General features: G+C 39.9%; 2 protein-coding genes across 2 annotated transcripts in view; both read right to left on the minus strand.

Moving 5' to 3' along the window:
- Positions 1-19457, minus strand: part of LOC120430148 (uncharacterized) — a 62246-nt gene that overhangs the window by 26445 nt on the left and 16344 nt on the right. The gene's annotated exons all lie outside the window — the stretch shown is intronic.
- LOC120430146 (uncharacterized) lies at positions 9597-13710 on the minus strand. The gene is made up of 3 exons (XM_039595231.2): positions 13404-13710; positions 12364-12619; positions 9597-11450 (listed from the first exon to the last, which is right to left on the minus strand). Exons 1-3 carry the CDS (start codon positions 13536-13538, stop codon positions 11134-11136), a joined length of 708 nt encoding a protein of 235 aa, XP_039451165.1. The 5' UTR covers positions 13539-13710; the 3' UTR covers positions 9597-11133.

The following is a 19457-nucleotide window of genomic DNA, read 5'->3' on the forward strand; positions in this document are numbered from 1 at the left end:
AATTAAAAAGAAAAACAAAAGTATCGAAAATCACAGAAGCAGAAATCTCGAAAGGCAAAAAAAAAATAACAAGAAAAATCAGAAAGGCGGAGAAGCATTAAATTAAAAAAGATGAAAAGCAGAAAATCTCTAAAGCAAAAGAGCTAAAATGCAGGCAAATTGCAAAAAAGCAGATAAACAGAAACATACAAAATCCGAAATTCATAAAAAAAAACAAATAAACTGAAAGGCCATTCATAAACCACGTGGCCACTTTTTTGGAAATCTTACCACCCCCCTCCCCCTTTTATGGCCAACTATCCATACTTTTTTGTATGGGGCGTGGACAATCCCCATACCTCCCCCCCCCTCCCTAAATTGTCCACGTACTTTATGGATGGCCCCGAAGCACTAAAGCAGGAAAAGCAGGAATAAAGGCAATCAGGAACTTAATAGCAGAAAAGTAGAAACAAAGAAACTTACAATATTAGATAATACTAAAAAACAGAAAAAGTGAAAGGCAGAAAAGCAGAATAGTCAAATAGCTGAAAAGCAGATAATCTAGAAAGAAGGAACACAGAAACACATAAAATCAGAAAGGCAGAATCAGAATCATAGAAAATCAAAGAAGCAGAAAAATAGAAATGCAGAAAATCAGAAAAAATCAACAACAAAAATCAGAAGGGCAGAAAAAATAAAAATGTAAGGAAAAAAGTTGAAAAGACGGGTAAGCAGAATTGCAGAATAACCGAACTTAAAATCAGAATGGCAACAAATCAAAATAACAGAATTACAGAAAATCAGAGGAACAGAAATAGAGAAAAGCAGAAAATCAGAAAAGCGAAAAAAATACAAATAAAATCAGAAAGGCAGAAAAGAAAAACAGCAAAAAATCTTTTAAGTTGAAAAGCAGCAAAACACTAATGCAGAAAACTGGAATGAAGGCAATCAGGAAAGTAATAGCAGAAAATTAGAAGAACAGAGTAATTCCAAAAATGAACTGAAAAGTTGGATTATAAAAAATCAGAGAAGCAGAAACATAAAAAAGCAAAAAATAAATAAAAGCATAAAAAATACAAAACAACCATAAAATCTTCAAAAATGAAAAGCAGAAAATCACTAAAGCAGAAAACCAGGAATGTAAATAGCAGAAATGTAGATAAACAGATACATACAAAATCAGAAATTCCTTTTAAAAAAGGCAGAAAAGCAGAATATCTGAATAGCCAGAAAAGCAAAAAAAAAAACAGAATCATAGAAAATCAGAGAAGCAGAAACATAGAAAAGCAGAAAATCAGAAGAGCAAAATACAAAAAAAAATTAAAAGCGTGAATCAAGAAAGCAAAAAAACAGAAAAATAGAAATACAGAAACATACAAAATCAGACTATACTAGAAAAAAGAAAAACTGAAAGGCAGAAAAGCAAAATACTCGAATAGCAGAAAAGCAGGTAAACTAAAAATAAGGAACACAGAAACACATAAAATCCAAAAAAAAAACAGAAAAGCAGAATTTAAGAAAATCAGTGAAGCAGAAACATAGAAATTCAGAAAAGCAGAAACGCATAAAATACACAAAAAAACAGAAAGGCAGAAAAGCATAAATAGGAAAGGAGAACATTTTAAAAGACAGGATAGCAGAAAACAAGTAAACAGCAAGATCAAAACAGAAAATCTGGAAAGAAAACATTCGCTTCAAATGAAGTACTAAACAAAACAAATTAATTTTAATTTATAGTTCCATCGTGGATAACGACAGTTATTTGTGAAGTCACGTCCGATGTTGAATCCACATTGCGATCTACATTTTTCTGCTCACAATGTAACAAAAAGGCAGTCTACAAAACGAGACAAGATTCCATTGTGACATAATGAAGTGCGTTTCTCACTTCCACTGCTCGCAGGGGTGGAAACCTGCTGCTCCCAAGGAAGGAAGATAATTACCCTCCCGGGTTCAGGCTACGTGCTCATTTTTTCGCGAAAATTTACAATCTATTATGCCTTTATTCGCCCACCGCTGATTCACACTCATTTGCGAATTTAAATTACACTTTTTTTTTGGCATAGCGCACACTTTCACCTTAAAGTCTTGCTGCGTTTGGGGAAGGTGGGAGGGTCGGGGTTTGGGGGTGGCAAATCTTCCCACAATTTACGCCCAAAAATGGCAACTCGCTTACATAACAATTTGCTTTGCTCTAAACGATATGACATAAGTGGCTCGAAAGAATTTGGAGAGTCTCGCTTAGGGAAAGTGGGGATGAACGGAAAATATGGCCTCCGGCAATGAAAAGCTGAAGAAGCACCATCAGCATCAGCAGCTAAGCAAAGTCAATAGGGAAACATTTGCCTTTGCAGCGATTACGGAACAGGGTGGCGAATTTTTCCAAAAAAAAAATACCCTTTTCCGAAAAAAATACCCTTGAAAAACTATTGTTTAGCTTGCTTGCCAAGATAATTGTAATTAACAATAATAATTTGCTCACATTTTTTTTTTATTTTTAAGGTTAACACCCTGCATTCACCAGACGAAGCGATAAACCGAAAGCCCTCTTCCGGAGAACGTTCAGCGTTAATCGACAGGCAAGCCAAAGGGAAAACTCGAGTTCGCTGCTCAGAGTGAAAAAGGGGGGAAGCAACAAAATAACGACCAAGTTTATCATTTGCTATTTTGTCGATCCTTTAAATTCGCACACTTGAGGCGCAAATATTTGCTCTTCGGTCGGAAGCACGCCCCATTTTCAATTATTCCAGGACGAACAATGTTTCCACTGCTGTGAGTTTCAGACTGCTCTCCAGGCCTGGGGGAGGACTCGCTGGAATGGAAAACGGAAGCCGGCTCGTTTGGGGGGAAATTTTGGATATTTATTCAAGGCAGCCCCGGATGGCAAATACTGAAAACATGCCGAAACGATCGAGGGAAGCGCTAAAAGGGGCTATAGGCCGTAATATAATATAATAAATTTGGCCAAGTTGTAAAAGTTGCGAAGCAATTATGTTTCGAACAACGTTTCCTGGAGGCATGTTGGTTTATCGCTGAATGTTCATCTTCATATTTTAATATGGGAACATATTTTCTCTTTGCAGTTTGGTGAGCTTGGAACAGCACTAAAGGGAAATATTACACAGCCTAGAAAGATGCTAGGAAAGCTGAACCTGGCAGAATCCTAGTAGAATTTCCATCTCTGCTAGAACACAGACAACAGACGTAGCAGTTAGAACAAAATAATTTGAAAATCGTTTTTAAAAAAACATGGCGGGTGATACACAAACGCCATCTCGTAGTCTATACTATACCACAGAGAACAGATGTACATCTAGGCTCGAACTTGTGTGTAAGCACTGCAGCACTAACAAAATGTGTTGCATACAATCTTGCATCAAAGAAATTAGGGTGTAAAGGATACACTTGGCGGCGCCACCGTCGCAGCTGAGATTACTTGACTTAACAATGAAGCTGGCTCAATAATTTCCTCAGAAAAATAATATTTTCGTCGTTTATAAACTAAATTCACTTCAGTACAATTTCAATTGACTGCAAATAATGAAAAATGCATTAACATTAACAAAAACATAACAGAAAACTTGTTTAAAAAATATTTTTTGAGCGATAGCTTAAAATAGTACCTTTCCACATGTTAACTCTGATTTCGTTTTGTTTACCTTCACAGCTGATTTTGTTATTTTCTTTCGCGCGTAAAATCGTACCCCTACGATGAAGGACAGTCAGACATTGGTCTGATGTCGTTCGTTCGGAATGTTTTGTGCAGTGAATGGATGGTCCAACGTTCTGCTTCTGTAGGTCATCGTGATTTTTGAAGTGGCGCTATCTAGGCGGATGATGCACACCCTAGCTCTTTTCAACGTATCTTGGTTTGAATTTTTACACACGTTTTTCGGTGCTTTTTGTTCAGTGATGTACATCTGTTCTCTGTGACTATACTGTACTTGCAAGAATAAGCCTGAATGTAGACTGCAGTGCACCACAGCTTTTGCAGGAGCCGCATTCTGATTGTCACCAACTTGATTTTGACAATGCAAAGTTTTTTTTCATACATTTAATTTTTGCTCACTTATTTGGGGGAGCGGCCGTGGCTGACTGCTTACGGTGTTCACCTTGTAAGCGAATGGTTCTGGGTTCGATTCCCATCTGCTCTAATCGAGAGAGTTAAGAACATAGAAATTTGAAAAGATGAATATGAACCAAAAATCAAAGTCGCTCGAGGTGGGGTTCGATCCCCCGTCCTTAGGTTTAGCAAGTAAAAATTCAAACCACTAGGCCGTGACGAATTAGTGGCTCCGACTCCGACTCCACATATTTTTAAATATTTCAAAGGTTAGTCAACTATTATTTGAAAAACACTGATAAATAGGATCATTTGAATACTCTCTAAATGTCAAGTTTTTCTTAAGGAAAATAAGATCGCATCACAAAACGGAATAAAAAGTTTCTAGGTTACATGTTTTATACGTTACTAAAACAGAAATAAAAAAAAAACAGTTTTAAAGGCATTTTTAGAAGAACAATTTTGTAGGTAATTTGGATTTATTTACAATCAAAATCAAATCAAATAATTAGCTCTACAGTACACAGTCATCACATCATGGCTGAAGGAGATTATTATTGCAAATCAATGTACAATCTATTCTATCGATACAAAGACCCCCAAAACGTTGTTATACCCACTCCAAAATGTTCATTTAGCAATTCTATGGTAATATATTGACATTTAGTTGAATTAAAAGTTTGCAAAATTAAGTTTAGATAAGTTTTATATAGAATTTCCAGAGTTATATAAACTTTTATACTAAGTAGTTAGTAGACTTTATATTCAATCCAAATTATTTTTTTAATCAGTCAAGGATGCCTATTTGGAGTTAAGAGATTGGATTTATGGTGATTTGTCAACAAATTACTTTATTTATGTTAATTTTTCGAAAGGTGTACAAACTTTTTTTGCACCTTTTTTGATTTTTGTAATAGACTTTGTTATATAACTTTTTATAGAAATCATCTTTTCATGAGCTTTTTAAAGCAAAATGTTTGGCATTAGTTTCCGAACGAAATGTAGTACTAGGTTTCTGTCAAACTTTAAATTGTTTACATGTTTCATCACAAAATGTGCATAGTGCCCAAGAGGTGTGAATACTTTTTTTACATACTGTTATTATTAACGTGAGTTTTAAGTTATGATACTACATACTTGGGTAGAGAGGATTGACAGGTTACCATTTAGTGATCATAGTGAGCTTTCCAATCACAGTAAAAATGCTTCAAAAACATAATGGTATCTGATGAATCTCTTTTAAAAATGAAAAAATGGAAACGCATTGCATGCGATTAACAAAAAAACAATGAAAAATATAAGTAGTTTTGTGAATTAACCTGAATTATAACAAAAACATTCATTCAGTCAAAATAGCATAATTTTTTTCTCCACTTGTTTTACAAATCTACTTCATTACTTAATTCTTTTGATGAGCTTTTTAGATCTTCGATCTTTCTGTCTCATCGGCATGCTCTTTTGATAACCCATCCAAAGGTAGTTCGCATGATAGATTCGGGCAAGGTTTAATATCTGAGACCGGTTTCAAAAAAGTGTATAAATAACACTTAAGTGCTAATACATTTTGATAGGGTTGTCAGATCTTCAATAGCGTGACAAGAAAAGATTTTGGAAAATCTTAAGAGGTAAGGGTCGCTATTGATCGTTGAAGTTTGTATGGGAAAATTCACCAAAATGTATTGGGAAATTCCACCAAAAAGTGGCCTTGTATGTGTTGGATCATTTCCAAGGGTGAGATTTTTATGTTACGATCCGAGCCAACCCTGACGAGTTATTAGCGATTTAAAGAAGACGTTTTTGTGTGAAAAGATTTTTACTTTCATCAAATTTGACCGTTCATAGCGACCCTTGAACAATAACCGATTTGGCTCAAAATTTACACAGTTACTTATTTTTGCCTAAGGAATCGACTCAGGGGTATCCCTGATTTCGATTTTTTCAATGTCACCCTAATCAACCTAAAAAAATGGCCAAATTGGCTTTAATGGCAATAAAAATGGATAATTTTATAAAAAGTTTCAAAATCTTTAAAAATTTTAGCATGGTTGCTGAATTAATCCTGAAAGCTCTACTAAAACTCAAATTTATATGGATTTTGTGAAAAGTTATTAAACATAGCCGAACAAACATTAAGCTGTGATTACAAAAGAATCTTACCAATGGACCATTTGACTAAATGAAATCAATTTGCACTATTTGTACAATTTTAATAAATAATTAAAAGAATCAAGTTTGATACACTCAACCCCCCCTGATGGTTGGTCACTTTTTCGTTTGAAACTTTTTTAGTTTGTACCCCGTTGCACAGTGGGAAAAATCGAGGCAAAAAACGGACTTAATTGATGCCGGTCAATTAGAACTTTTAACCAAGACTTTTCTTATGTGAAAAATTCCGAGGAATCAATTGGTGATGGTGAGAACCCGCGGAAATTTGCGTAAGGCCTGTTTAAGGCCGATTTACCCTGTTTTTTGCTGTTTTTATTTGTTTTAAATATGTTGCTGAAATTTTCAATATTTTGACATATTTTTTTCTTAAGTGAAAAATTCCGAGGATTTTTTTGGTGATAGTGAGAGCCCGCGGAAAATTTCGATGTACCCTATTTTTCGCTGTTTTATCAGTTTTAAATATGTTGCTGAATTGTTCAATGCTTTGATATAACTCTGTCTTACGTGAAAAAATCCTTGGAATCGATTGGTGATAGTGAGAACCCGCAAAATGTACCTGAAACTCATTTCGATGGAATAGAGAAGAGAGAAGAAAAAGTTATGTCAAAGCATTGAACATTTCAGCAACATATTTAAAACTTATAAAAACAGCAAAAAACAGGGTAAATCGGCCTTAACCGGGCCTTACGCAAATTTCCGCGGGTTTTCACCAACACCAATCGATTTCTCGGAATTTTTCAAATAAGAAAAGTCTTGGTAAAAAGTTCTAATTGACTGGCATCAATTAAGTCCGTTTTTTGCCTCGATTTTTCCCACTGTGCGTTGGTTGGTCAAAGTCAAACTAAAAAGTGAACTGTCACTTTTTACACGGCGCTCACACACACTATCAAAACAGACATTTGATAGTGTGTGTGAACTCCGTGTAAAAGGGGTGTCAAACTAAAAAGAAACCCCGTTTGTTTGACAACAGTTGGTGTCAAACCACCGCACAGTGGGAAAAAAGGACCCAAAAAATTACCGCAACATGATTTCGCGCAAACCATCGATTGCTATACACCAAAAGCTTTGTTTTTGCACCAGGAACAATAATCCGATGAAAAATCGCACTGCACGGACCGGTGGCCGGAGTACAGGCCACCGGAAGATCCGGATTTTCGAAAAAAGTGTCAGATTATTCCAATTGTGAACTGATAAGCTTTCTTCTACCTTGAATAAACATGCAAAACAATCCTAGAATAATATTAAATAACATAGGACCCATCGGAACCGGTTCCACCAATCTCTAGTGGCCACATCCGGAACCGCATTAGGAAACAGCGTAAACTAGTCATGCGACGTATCAAACTTCTTGATTTTGGATGGAGAGTATCCTTAAATGTATTTTTACCTCCGGTGACCGGTTCCCAGGTTCTCCGGTGGCCACATCCGAAGATCATATTTGGCAAATTCCTGAAACCACTCTTGCGACATATCAAACTTCATGTTTTTAAGAGAGGAGTGTATAACTCAAGTCCCCTTTCATAATCATGAACTTTGAAACGTCGGATGACTGGTTAACACTGTTTCCTAATGCGGTTCCGGATGTAGCCACCGGAGATCGGTGGAACCGGTTCCGATGGGTCCTATGGTATTTAATATTATTCTAGGATTGTTTTGCATGACTATTCATGGTAGAAGAAAGCTTATCAGTTCACAATTGGAATAATCTGAAAAATTTTCCAAAAATTCGGATCTTCCGGTAGCCTGTACTCCGGCCACCGGTCCGTGCAGTGCGATTTTTCATCGGATTATTGTTCCTGGTGCAAAAACGAAGCTTTCGGTGTATAGCAATCGATGGTTTGCGCGAAATCATGTTGCGGTAATTTTTTGGGTCCTTTTTTTCCACTGTGCACCGGGGTTTGAGTGTACATGGGCATTGTGAGGATCCAACCCAAAAACAAGTTTTATAAATATATATTTTGAAAAAAGCTGATTAGATCATAGTTGAAAAATAAATTGAAGTTCTATTTTGTAGTTTTTGATTCTGAGTATATATGCGTTGCAAGTTCCGAGTATTCCCCGATTAATATCCGAGGATTCCACGGAAATTTTGAAAATTTTGATCCCGTTTCTCGGGATTTTTAAGACGACAAATTTGGACGCTCCAGAGAGGTCTCATTGAGTTTATTTTTTGAGTGGTTGTTGAACCTTTCCTCAGAGAGAAAGAGGATAATATTTATTCCATTTAATCCATTTAACTTTCCCAAACCCACTTCCAACAACTTTCATCGAAAAAAGTGAAACCCATCACTTTTTTTAAGGTAATCAACACCGAATCAACACATCAACTCACATTTTGTTTTGATTGTCCAACTCTTCTCCCTCAGCTCACCCATCATTACCCCATCAGCGTGGCACGATCAGTTATTCAAAACCTCGCGTCGTCGATCGAGGCCATTCCAATTTCACCCACCTTATTTTTGTTTCGTTTTCTTTTTCTTCAAAACTTTAATCACCCCCAGGTCATCATAATGCTTCTTTTTTTCATTTCAGCGCTCATATTTTTTTCGGTTATGAACCTCTTACCTCACCTTCACCTCCAAAATCGAAACCCAATCCCGGACATGACAGACCACCGCCACGGCACACGTGGGAAAGTAGTGCGTCTATAATATAATAATAAATATCACCCGAAAGCTACCTTCCTTCTTCTGAATTGAATATTGAGTGTGCTGCTTTCGGGAGAGGAGGACGCGCGCAGCGCGCTGCGTGTGTCAAACTTTCTCTTTTCATTCCCGCTCTCCCGTGCGTGCTTGCGCGTACGATTTTCGAAAACAAACGACCCGCGCGGCCTGCTTCGATTTCGAAATTCCTCGCTGCAGCGAAGCAGCGCGCAGGGGAGCCAAGGGGCGCGGCTCACTGATGGCGCGCGGGGGACCCCCCGGGGGTCGGAACGCCCCGCCGGGTGTGTGCCTTTGGGGGACACTTTCGATTGGACGAACTTTCCCTTTTTTTTGGGTGGGTGACAATGGGGTTTTTTTTGGGGTAAGAGAGCGGGAGGGGAGCTGCGCTCCCACGGAGGTCCGAATCCCGAATCCGGTTCGGGGTGCGGTCTCTTGAGAGAAGTTGAGAGGGGGCAGATTTATCGCTTTCGAGCCGGTTTCGGTTTTTTTTTGTTTCGTTTTGTTTACACACTCACGGTTCGGACCATAAAGGGGGCAGTGATGTGAGTGCGAGTGTGTTTGTGTTTTGCGGTTTTGTGGAGGAGGTCTCTGACCGCGGCAAAACAAATGTGTATCGCAGGACCGTTTTGGCCGGTTGGAGATTTCTCTTTTGCAAGTGGAGTGCAACTGTTATTCGAAACCGAGGGGTGGGAGGAATTTCTTTCTTGCTGCTCGTAAATGAGTAGTTTGTTTTTCGTTTAATTTTTCATTTTTCATCTTTATTTCATTCTTTTGATGTGAGTTGATTGTATTTTCTTTTCTTTCAATAATTTAAACAATAAATAACAGAACAGATCATTCTTACAAGGCTGGTTTTTTTGCAATAGTTATTTGTTTTTAAGATGTTGTAGCTTTTTTCTTTCGTAGACGCCCGCGGAACGCGGGAAGAGTGGGAAACTCGGGAGAACGAGTTCGACAGTTAGAATGAAGAATTCAGTTATTTGAAAATTTAAACGGGAAAGTTTGAAAAGTCTTATTACCTTAGCTGAGTTGGGGAACGGCGTTGGCGGCAAAGAGTGCCGAGGTAGAAAGTTAAGTTCCTTGTTATTCTATCTTGAGAGAGTTGGTTTTGGTAAAGCTCCGAATCAGGCCCGGAATCGAGGTGCAATTCCAGCCCGTTCGATACACGCAGAGTTAGAGTTGAGTGAGTAGATTAGAGAGAGGGAGCAAGAGAAGTCACTTTACTACAGTTTAATATAAACTTTAACGTTCTTCACGTGAAACTTGCTTAATCAGTCCCCGGAAGGGTGGGCTCGACTCGCAGTAGGTGCTACCACCTGTTGCGAAATCGCGGAATCGCGCGCTGCCAGCTACGATTTTTTTGGGGTTATGCCCGCCAAAAACGGAACCTAACGGGCGCGATCCAACCCAGGTGTGTCAGGTGTCAGTACAGTCTTGTTTTGAGCTACTTCGATTTGCAGTAAGAGGGGGGTTTGCAGGGGCGTAGTTTTTGGCATATTAGATCCTATTTTAACTATTTTGAACTTTACGTATTTTCGAGGGGGTGTTTTTTCTTGCTGGTTTTTCTCAAAGACTGCCATCGACTGAACTTTTTTTCCCAAGTAGAACTTTTTTAAATTCGTTTACTACCGTGAGTGAGTGAGCGGTGTTTAGTGAGCATTATTTGGTGTTTGGTGAAAGTTAAGCGAGGGGGGGGGGCGTTACGCCCCCTCGTACAGACAAGTCACAGCTGAGACACAGGTTTTGAGAGCGTGTGTGAGAGAAAAAAAAGTCGAGAACAGTTCGAGAAAGAGAAAAAAATACGCTAGTTTTAAAAACAAATAAACTAATAAATATTCTCGAGCAAAAAGTAATAAATTATTAAATACGCGTTTATCTTCTCATCGCAAATAAATTAATTAATCTAAGAGTGGTTGTGGTTGGGTTTTTGTGGTAGAAAGATGGTTTCCGCCCGAAGGTTTTGAAAAGAGTGGGGCAGGACCACTTGTAAGAGAGGGGGAAGGTTAGGATGACCGCGAATTGTAACCTACTTAACTAAACGTGGTTGTGGTCTTCACTAAGCGCCCCAGCCGCTTTCACGGAGGGCGCCCGTGTCCTGTGTCGGGGCGGTTGCTCCGCGAAATCAAGAAGAATTGGACGAGAGTGTCCACAGACAGACAGTTGAGGGGGGATGAAGGTTTGGAAAAGGTGGGCCAGGCTGGGCCCAGCCCCCCCACGTTACTGGGAGTGGTCGCATCGCGCTACAGCATGTTTATGGCAAGCTTACTGGGTGTGAGCGGCGTAGGCCAGGTTCTGGGCGTCCAGGGAGCGAGCGTATCCGTGGTGGTCGTCGAACGAGGTCGAGTGCGAGTAGTGCGGGTGGGCGACCACTTCGTAGCTCTGCTCGGGCTTCTTGTCGAACAGCTTCTTGAGGCCGATGATGGCGGACAGGATGAGGGCGATCTTGCCGACGATCAGAGCCTTGAACGCGATCAGGGCGAGGAATCCGATGGCCAGGGGCAGGAGGGCGGCGGCCTTCAGCTTGAACAGCAGCAGCAGGGGCAGGAGCAGCTTCTTGACCTTCTTCTTCTTGCCGCGGGCTGCACGTGGGGGAGAGGGGAGAAAAAAGGGGAAAACAAACACACGATGGTTACAATCCGGTTCGAGAGTGAAAGTGGCTCGGCTATCCCGGAACTTTCGATTTTCGCTTCGCGTCTGACGTAATCGCGCCGCTCGTCACGACCTCTGGGACTCAAAGGCTGCCGACGGTTACGTAACGGTTGGCGAGCCGGATGCGGCGGCGGCGGCTGGTTACGAACGAGCTTTGAGGTTATGCAATTCTCTTTTTGGTGTCACCACCTGGGAATCGTTTGATTGAAATCGAATTTGATCTTCGAAAAGAGGATCTATTGAATAAAAGTCGTAATTTGAATTCATGGGTCTTGAAATTGAGGTTATGTAATAGTCTTGCTACTTTCACAACCACGCAACCTAGGTGTGAGTAGGTGAAACGCTTTGAAAGTTGTATATTTGGTGAATGAAATGCAGTTTTGCACCGAGAGATCTTCGGAGTAAGCAAGTGCAACATTGAGGATGTTGGCGATCTCATGAATGAAATTGGAATTGGCAAGTCAGCATCTTTTTACTTTTTACTAGCGCCACCTAGGTGTGAGCAGAGTTTTAGACTTTTGAAGTTCATTCAAATTAATTGTTTGATTTATCAAAAAAGAATCAGTTTCGTCACCTTAAGCGACGAACCCGTTAAATTCCTCGTCGGCTTCGGCCTCTACCGGCACGACCGCCCGTAAATCTCTCTCGCTCGTGCTCGGCACACGATCCAACCACGTTGCGCGAGGTCAAGTTCAGTGACTTAGTGCCTTACTAACTCGCTTTGCTCGTTTCGTTGCGTCTTCCTCTTCGTCGGCGAGTCGCTCAACCGAGGCGGAGTCGCGACTACGTAATAATCGTCATAATGCCGCGAAGCGACGCGATCGTGGGAGAACGCCCTCTTACCCTCATCCAGGGAGCGCTGCATGTCGGCGATCGACTCCTTGGGCACGGAGAACTGGAGGGTGTGCGATCCGAGGAAACGGGCGGCGCGGTCAACGAGCAGGCTGTCGATCTCGGACTCGCGGGCCTCCGGCTCGGCGGGCAGGTCAACCTCGTTCAGGGAGCGTCCGGTGGTGGGCTTCTCAGTCTCGACCAGGGTGATGCCTTCGGTGACCTCGATGTTGCCCTGCACATTGTCGACGTACTGGAGGGCACGTTCCTAGATGGGCGGCGGCGAACGAGAGACAAAAGAGAGGAGATGCGAAAATATAGGTTAGTGATTGAGCTGGTATCGATAGGGGCGATCGACGCGATGCCCGAGAAGCTGTAGACATTGTTTTGCACCACACCGAGACACACACACACACACCCAATAGATGGGCGCAATCTCAAGCAGGTTTTGCGCGATCGCGATACAGTTAGACGAAGTGAGCTAATTTTTTTTTCTCTCTCCCAAGATATGTTCCCGATTTCTCGCGGGCCTCGAGCATCACCTGAAACGCGCTTTCTACGACTACTACTACGAGTTTGCGCGAGGATCGTCTCGCGATCATTTTCGCTAAATATCACAATTATCATCATCTCCGCACACTCCACAAACAGTTCTGTTTGTTTAGTAATTGCGTGCCCCGGTATGGGGCAAAGCATTTACGGTAAACTTGTTCTGCGTGTTTTTCTCGCGTTTGCTCCTCTTCAAGACCAACTGGATCTTTTCGAGATGTTTGCTACTGCTTCACACTTGACGGGGGGGTTCGTCGCTATCCAACTGTTGCGATCGTTTGAAAGGGTAATCACACTGGGCAAGAGTTCTGATCGATCGCGTCGCGATCACTGTTCTATCGTTTTGTTATTGTCCAAGGTACTACACACTGAACACTGAAGATCTCACTTTAAACGGCGCTTCAAGAATGTCTCTTGGGGTAGATCATCGAGGATCACACAAAGTAACTGCTTATCGGTGGTGCAAACAACGGAGGTCTCTTCGAGCCTGGCCCGGCCCTTACCTTGACGCATAGCACCATCGACTTGTCGCCGCAGTCCTTGACGAATTTGAGTGCGCTGGACAATAATCCATCGGTTTCCGAGGGGGCGGCAGCCGCAACGGCCAAAACGGCGAACAACACGACAAACTGCTTCATCTTCACTTCTGCTCTATTAGCTTCCGTACTGCTTCCGGGTTCTCACCACACTGAATGCAGGACTCTACTAGTCACGTCTATTTATCTGAGACTCACACACACTACCTCACACACACTGGAGAGCGCTGGAGGAGCTGTTAATTGTTGGAAAGCAACCGGTGAACTGTGACTGGAAGACAATGCTGCAGCGGGTTTTATTCTCTTTGATTCCGGGCGGCCCCCAAAGCCCGGCCTCGGCCACAGGGTCCCCATGTGTGTGACCGAACAGCCCCCCCGACGAAGAGAGCGAGAGACCATCGTGCACCAATACACACCACCACCTCGGCCGGAGCGTTTCCGAAAGAAGCCACGATCAAGTTGAAGGTTGCGCGGAAGAAAGCGCTCCGCGATCCACTTTCTTCCTCTCCACTCTCTACCCTCTAAAAGATCGCGCGCGCCGCCGCCGAAGAAAGAGAGAAAGCGCCGAAAGGAAAGAGAGCGAAATCACACACCCTGGTAATGATGATGAATGTGTGCTCTCTCCTCTCTCCACACACACACACTCTTTCTCTCACACACCCCCTGAACCGCGCTCCTCACCGTGTCGTCGCGATCGCGATCTTCGGGGGACCAGCAAAAGTGACACATTCGTCGTGCGACTCGATCAAGATGGGGCGCGTACAACGACCGATCGAAACGTTTTTGTTTTTTTTTTTCGGGAGGGATTAGGCCCCCGGAACCTCGGTCGATCGGCGTCGATTCCAGGATCTTCAACTCCATCCGGGTGTCGCCGAGTTGTGTTTGGAATAATTTTCGAATATTTCTTTTCAGCGGGGTGACGTTTCGACCGCAAGTCCGCGCACGCAATCAGGTGGAGATCCTGAGGTTTGTACCATTGTTGCGGCGACCGTGGCGCGAAGCGGTTGTTCTGTAAGAATGTCACACACGCCGGAGCGGCAAACTTCAAAGAAGAGGCCGAAACGTCTGAAAGGTGCGGTTATTGATGGTGATCTCGTGATTTAGATCGCGTGTGCGTGTGTGGTGATCCAAAAATAACAGAACGCTCCAGGAAGCTGTGGTGAATTTTCGGCGTTTTCAGAAGGCAGAAGGAGTGCAGACTACCCTATTGACCCAGTTTGATCGGCGTTCTTCGGCTCTCCTTGTGGTGTGGTCGAGTGGTCGTAAATCTATAAGTTGGAAGATTTGTGGCCAAATTGGCGTGGCTGTTGCGATTTTTCCCGAAAAAAAAGATATCGTAGCTGTTTGGTTTTGTTGTTGTTGTTGTTGTTGTTGTTGTTATTAGTGTGTGAGCTGTGAAGTGGTGCTAACGGAAACTGATTTAGAATGAAGTTTTTATTTTTGGGGGCAGAAAGTTTGCGAAACGGATCGGCAGCTGTTTTGATTGGAGTGAACTAGTGAGGAGTGATGTTTTGAAAACAACATTCTCAATGCTTTTTGGTTTCCTTTAAATTTGTGTGTTGCTGCATTAAAGTATTGGTAAAAAAGCAAATAATGTTTTGAATACCTTCAGTGATTACCATGTTGATATCAGATTGTGCAGTATATCGTCGTGATCGTGCTATCTTGTCACAGTTTTTTTTTTGCCAAATTGAGTAATGGACGCAATTATGTGCGGCTCTAAATGCCCCAACTTATGACCTTCACAGATCTCCAAAATTCGATTTCAATCCTGAGATATTCAATAAAAACCAAAAATACTCCGTGCATTGTTGTCAAATTAAAGTTTCAATCTTTTCGTGCTATCTTAACAAAACCTGAAAATTCAGGTCATAACGCGTTCGACACACGTCCATACCCGACTATTGTCAACATTTTTAATCACAACTCGGGACTCCAGCTACCAAATTCAACCAAACTTCGGGACAATGCCCATAATGGTCAACCAAACAAAACGTGTTTTTTCATTGTTTACTTTGCGTGCTCTAAATTTTGTTTATTCAAGGTCAAACATTAAAATGCGTTTTTCTCGGAACGTCAAACAGCGACGTGCGACAAGGAAAATAATCGTTTTCGAGACTATTCAGCCAAATCGTTTATTTCAATTTTTAGTATGATAAAACATAAACAAAAAAAATGGTTTTATTGAGCAGATAAACTGAGCTTAAATCCAAAAATAAGGCTGGTTGAAACTCCACACGAACAGAAATCCAGTCAGCAAATCCAGCAAAAACTCTTAAAAGCATGTTTCTAGAACAAACCCTTTCGTTTTGACAGATGATTAAAGTTGAGGGACGTTTTTGCCCTAAAATGTTGTAAATGATCAACAAGTACATTGTAGCATGTCAATATGATTCCTTCGAATATGATGACTTAAGAGGCAGTTTTTGTAAATATTGCTCGGTTTGTTCTTGAGGTCGTATCGAGGTGCTCCGATTTGGATGAAACTTTCAGCGTTTGTTTGTCTATACATGAGATGAACTCATGCCAAATATGGGCCCTCTACGACAAAGGGAAGTGGGGTAAAACGGGCATTGAAGTTTGAGGTCCAAAAAACATAAAAAATCTTAAAATTGCTCGCATTTCAGTAAAACTTCATCAATTCCAACTCTCTTAGATGAATTCGAAAGGTCTTTTGAAGCACTTCAAAATGAGCCTTAGACATCCAGAATTGGTTTCACTTTTTCTCATAGCTTTTGCAAATCACTGTTAAAAATTGATTTTTTTAAAACCTTAATAACTTTTTCCAACAGCTTCCAACACCCATACTCCTATAGGTCAAAAGATAGGTAATTACATGGACTATAAGCCTACGGTATTAACTTTTTGGCCAATTGCAATTTTTCTCATAGTTTTTCAATTTTTCTACAACAAACATTTTACAACGTTAGTGTTTGCCCTGTAGGCCGCCATAGCGGCACTTTTTGGTCTCAATTTTGTCATATTCGGAATCCTCGGAAAATTTCACGAAAGTTAGAAGTATTGGAGTTGTAAATTTGATTGAAAAAAATGCCATTTAGAATGAATTAAAATATTTTTTAACAATTTGTTGGATTGGGGGTAAAACAGGTTTTCGCCTACTTTATACAGCATTTGACGCATTGATCACAGGGTAAATAAGATCTATTTCTTTTTTTCAAAAATGTTTTATTTAATTAGTTTTTAAATCAAATTTACAACTCCAATACTTCTAACTTTCGTGAAATTTTCCGAGGATTCGAATATGACAAAATTGAGACCAAAAAGTGCCGCTATGGCGGCCTACAGGGCAAACACTAACGTTGTAAAATGTGTGTTGTAGAAAAATTGAAAAACTATGAGAAAAATTGCAATTGGCCAAAAAGTTAATACCGTAGGCTTATAGTCCATGTAATTACCTATCTTTTGACCTATAGGAGTATGGGTGTTGGAGGCTGTTGGAAAAAGTTATTAAGGTTTTAAAAAAATCCATTTTTAACAGTAATTTGCAAAAGCTATGAGAAAAAGTGAAACCAATTCTGGATGTCTATGGCTCATTTTGAAGTGCTTCAAAAGACCTTTCGAATGCATCTAAGAGAGTTGGAATTGATGAAGTTTTACTGAAATGCGAGCAATTTTAAGATTTTTTATGTTTTTTGGACCTCAAACTTCAATGCCCGTTTTACCCCACTTCCCTTTGTCGTAGAGGGCCCATATTTGGCATGAGTTCATCTCATATATAGACAAACAAACGCTGAAAGTTTCATCCAAATCGGAGTACCTCAATAAGACCTGTTACACATTGGTGAAAAACTCGCTCTTAATTCGATCCTTTTCCAAGTTAAAAAATCTTCGATATCTTTTAAACTGTTATTGTTGTTAAGGGTGCACAGCAACCAAAGAAGTTGATGTCTTCTTATTATAAAATTGCCAAATTTATCCTGCATTAATCTTATTTGTGAACATATAATTTCGTGATTTTTTCATAGTAATCTGCTTGTTTACTATTAATGAAGATTATCATTATTTGATTACTGTGTCTACATTTTGAAAGCTTTGACCACACGCCAAAGTTCTGATGAGCCAGCATAACATTCCTGACCGAAATATATCTGGTCTACCTTGTTTATATTTCAAAGATTGATTTTTGATGCTTTGTAAGTAGTTAGCTGCCCATGGTGTTGATAGAAATCGCATAATTGATAAAAATGGTTAAAAATCTTCATAATTTCATTAATAATTTCTGCCAATTGAGCTCATATTTTATTCCTGCAATTGAAGATCTCCTCTTTGATTTCCGTGAAACTTTGATCTAAGGGGTTATTTTGGTCTCTGATCACGAATCCGATGTCCAATTTTCGATGTCTCGTGACCCCCTTATTGTTTCTAGATTTTTACAAAGGCACGTAAAATGTAAAATTGAACGCTCGATTCGATGCCGATACCTTAGTTGCTATGGGGTGCGGGTTCGGTTCCCGCCTTATCCTCATGGCCTTCTATCGGATGGGGAAGCAAAACTTCGGTCCATTTGCGTAAAGAGGTTTTGGGTGACTATTAGAGCGTCCAATTTCCCGGGGTTACAAAATTCCCGGGAAACGGGAAATTTTCAACAAATTTCCCGGGAAATCCCGGGAATTCCCGGGAAATTTTAAATTTTACGAAAATTATACTGATCCTGTTTCTGATCAATATTTTGCAACACAATTGTATAGAACAGCAACTTTAATGGTCAAAATAAGTGTGAGGATCAATTAATGGCTTGACTGCTTGTAAAAAATCATCCAACTTTGAGAAAATATATAAATTTTCTAATTTTTTATGCTGTCTTTAAATCGTACCAAATCGAAAAAAATATAATTAGTATTTTTTGTTGAGAAGTATTTTTTTAATCAAAGTGTTTGAACAGTGAAAATCTATGCTCTCCAACCATAAAATTGCTTTTAAATTTGTCTCAGTGACCATAAAATTGAAATGAAAAAAATCATGCAGAAAAAATGTCTATCATGGCAAATAACTTATACCAGAACCAGTATTTTCGACATGTGAATAGATAGATAATCATTGGATTTGCCTTAAAAATCTAATTTCTAGCGCTTTTTAACTTGAAACACTCAAAGTTTTCAAATATATGAAGCAAGTTTTTGAAATAATGTTGCATTCTTTGGGTAAATTTCATATTATACGAAGCTGTTTTTTACGATTTTTCATGGTTTCATTTATGGTATGATTTTAGTTAAGTTAAATAATTTTCATAGTGTAGAAGTGGTTGAAATTAAACGATATTTTTTTCATATTTAACCCTTCACGCCCTTGGTAGCTCAAGTGCTTCATTAATTTATAACTTCAAACTGTAATTTCTCGAATACTTTTAACAAATTCGTCTCGCACAAACCTTTTTGAAGGATGGCCAAGGTTATCAAAATTGTTGAACAAATCACAAATTTAATCTTAGCCGGAAGAGGTAAATATCTTATTTTCATCTATATATATAAAAAATTTCGACGGTTTTGTTCGAACGCGAATCAGTTCAATACGGAGCGTCGGATCGAGGTGCTCTTTGTTGCATTGGGTTCGTATGAACCCAAGGAAGGTTTATATGCTAACTAATTGACATTCTTCAAAAGTAAATATTATCTGAATTAAACCTTGACATGAAATTTACAGACAAGCTGATAAGTTCAATATGAACAGTAGATTGAAATAAATTAAATAAATCAGGTTTTCTAATTATTATTTATTGTATAATTTCAAAACATTGGTGCATAAACGGTAGGAAAATGTATACTTCTGCTTGTATTTCGGGAATTCCCGGGAAATTTACAAATTTCCCGGGAACCGGGAAATAATTTTTTCCGGAGGCCTTTATGAGCCATTTTTGTGTATTTGGAGCCAGTTGCACTCGAAAATGACATTTGAGAAGGGCGTAAGTAATTTAAATATTTTTGAATTTTGTAATTTAAAAATTACTGTAACTCAAAGCTGGTGCTTGGCTGTTGCATCGTATCAAAAAGTGGTCAAAGACAA

Source organism: Culex pipiens, chromosome 1, assembly GCF_016801865.2.
Source record: "Culex pipiens pallens isolate TS chromosome 1, TS_CPP_V2, whole genome shotgun sequence".
In the NCBI taxonomy this organism is placed as follows: Eukaryota; Metazoa; Arthropoda; class Insecta; order Diptera; family Culicidae; genus Culex; species Culex pipiens.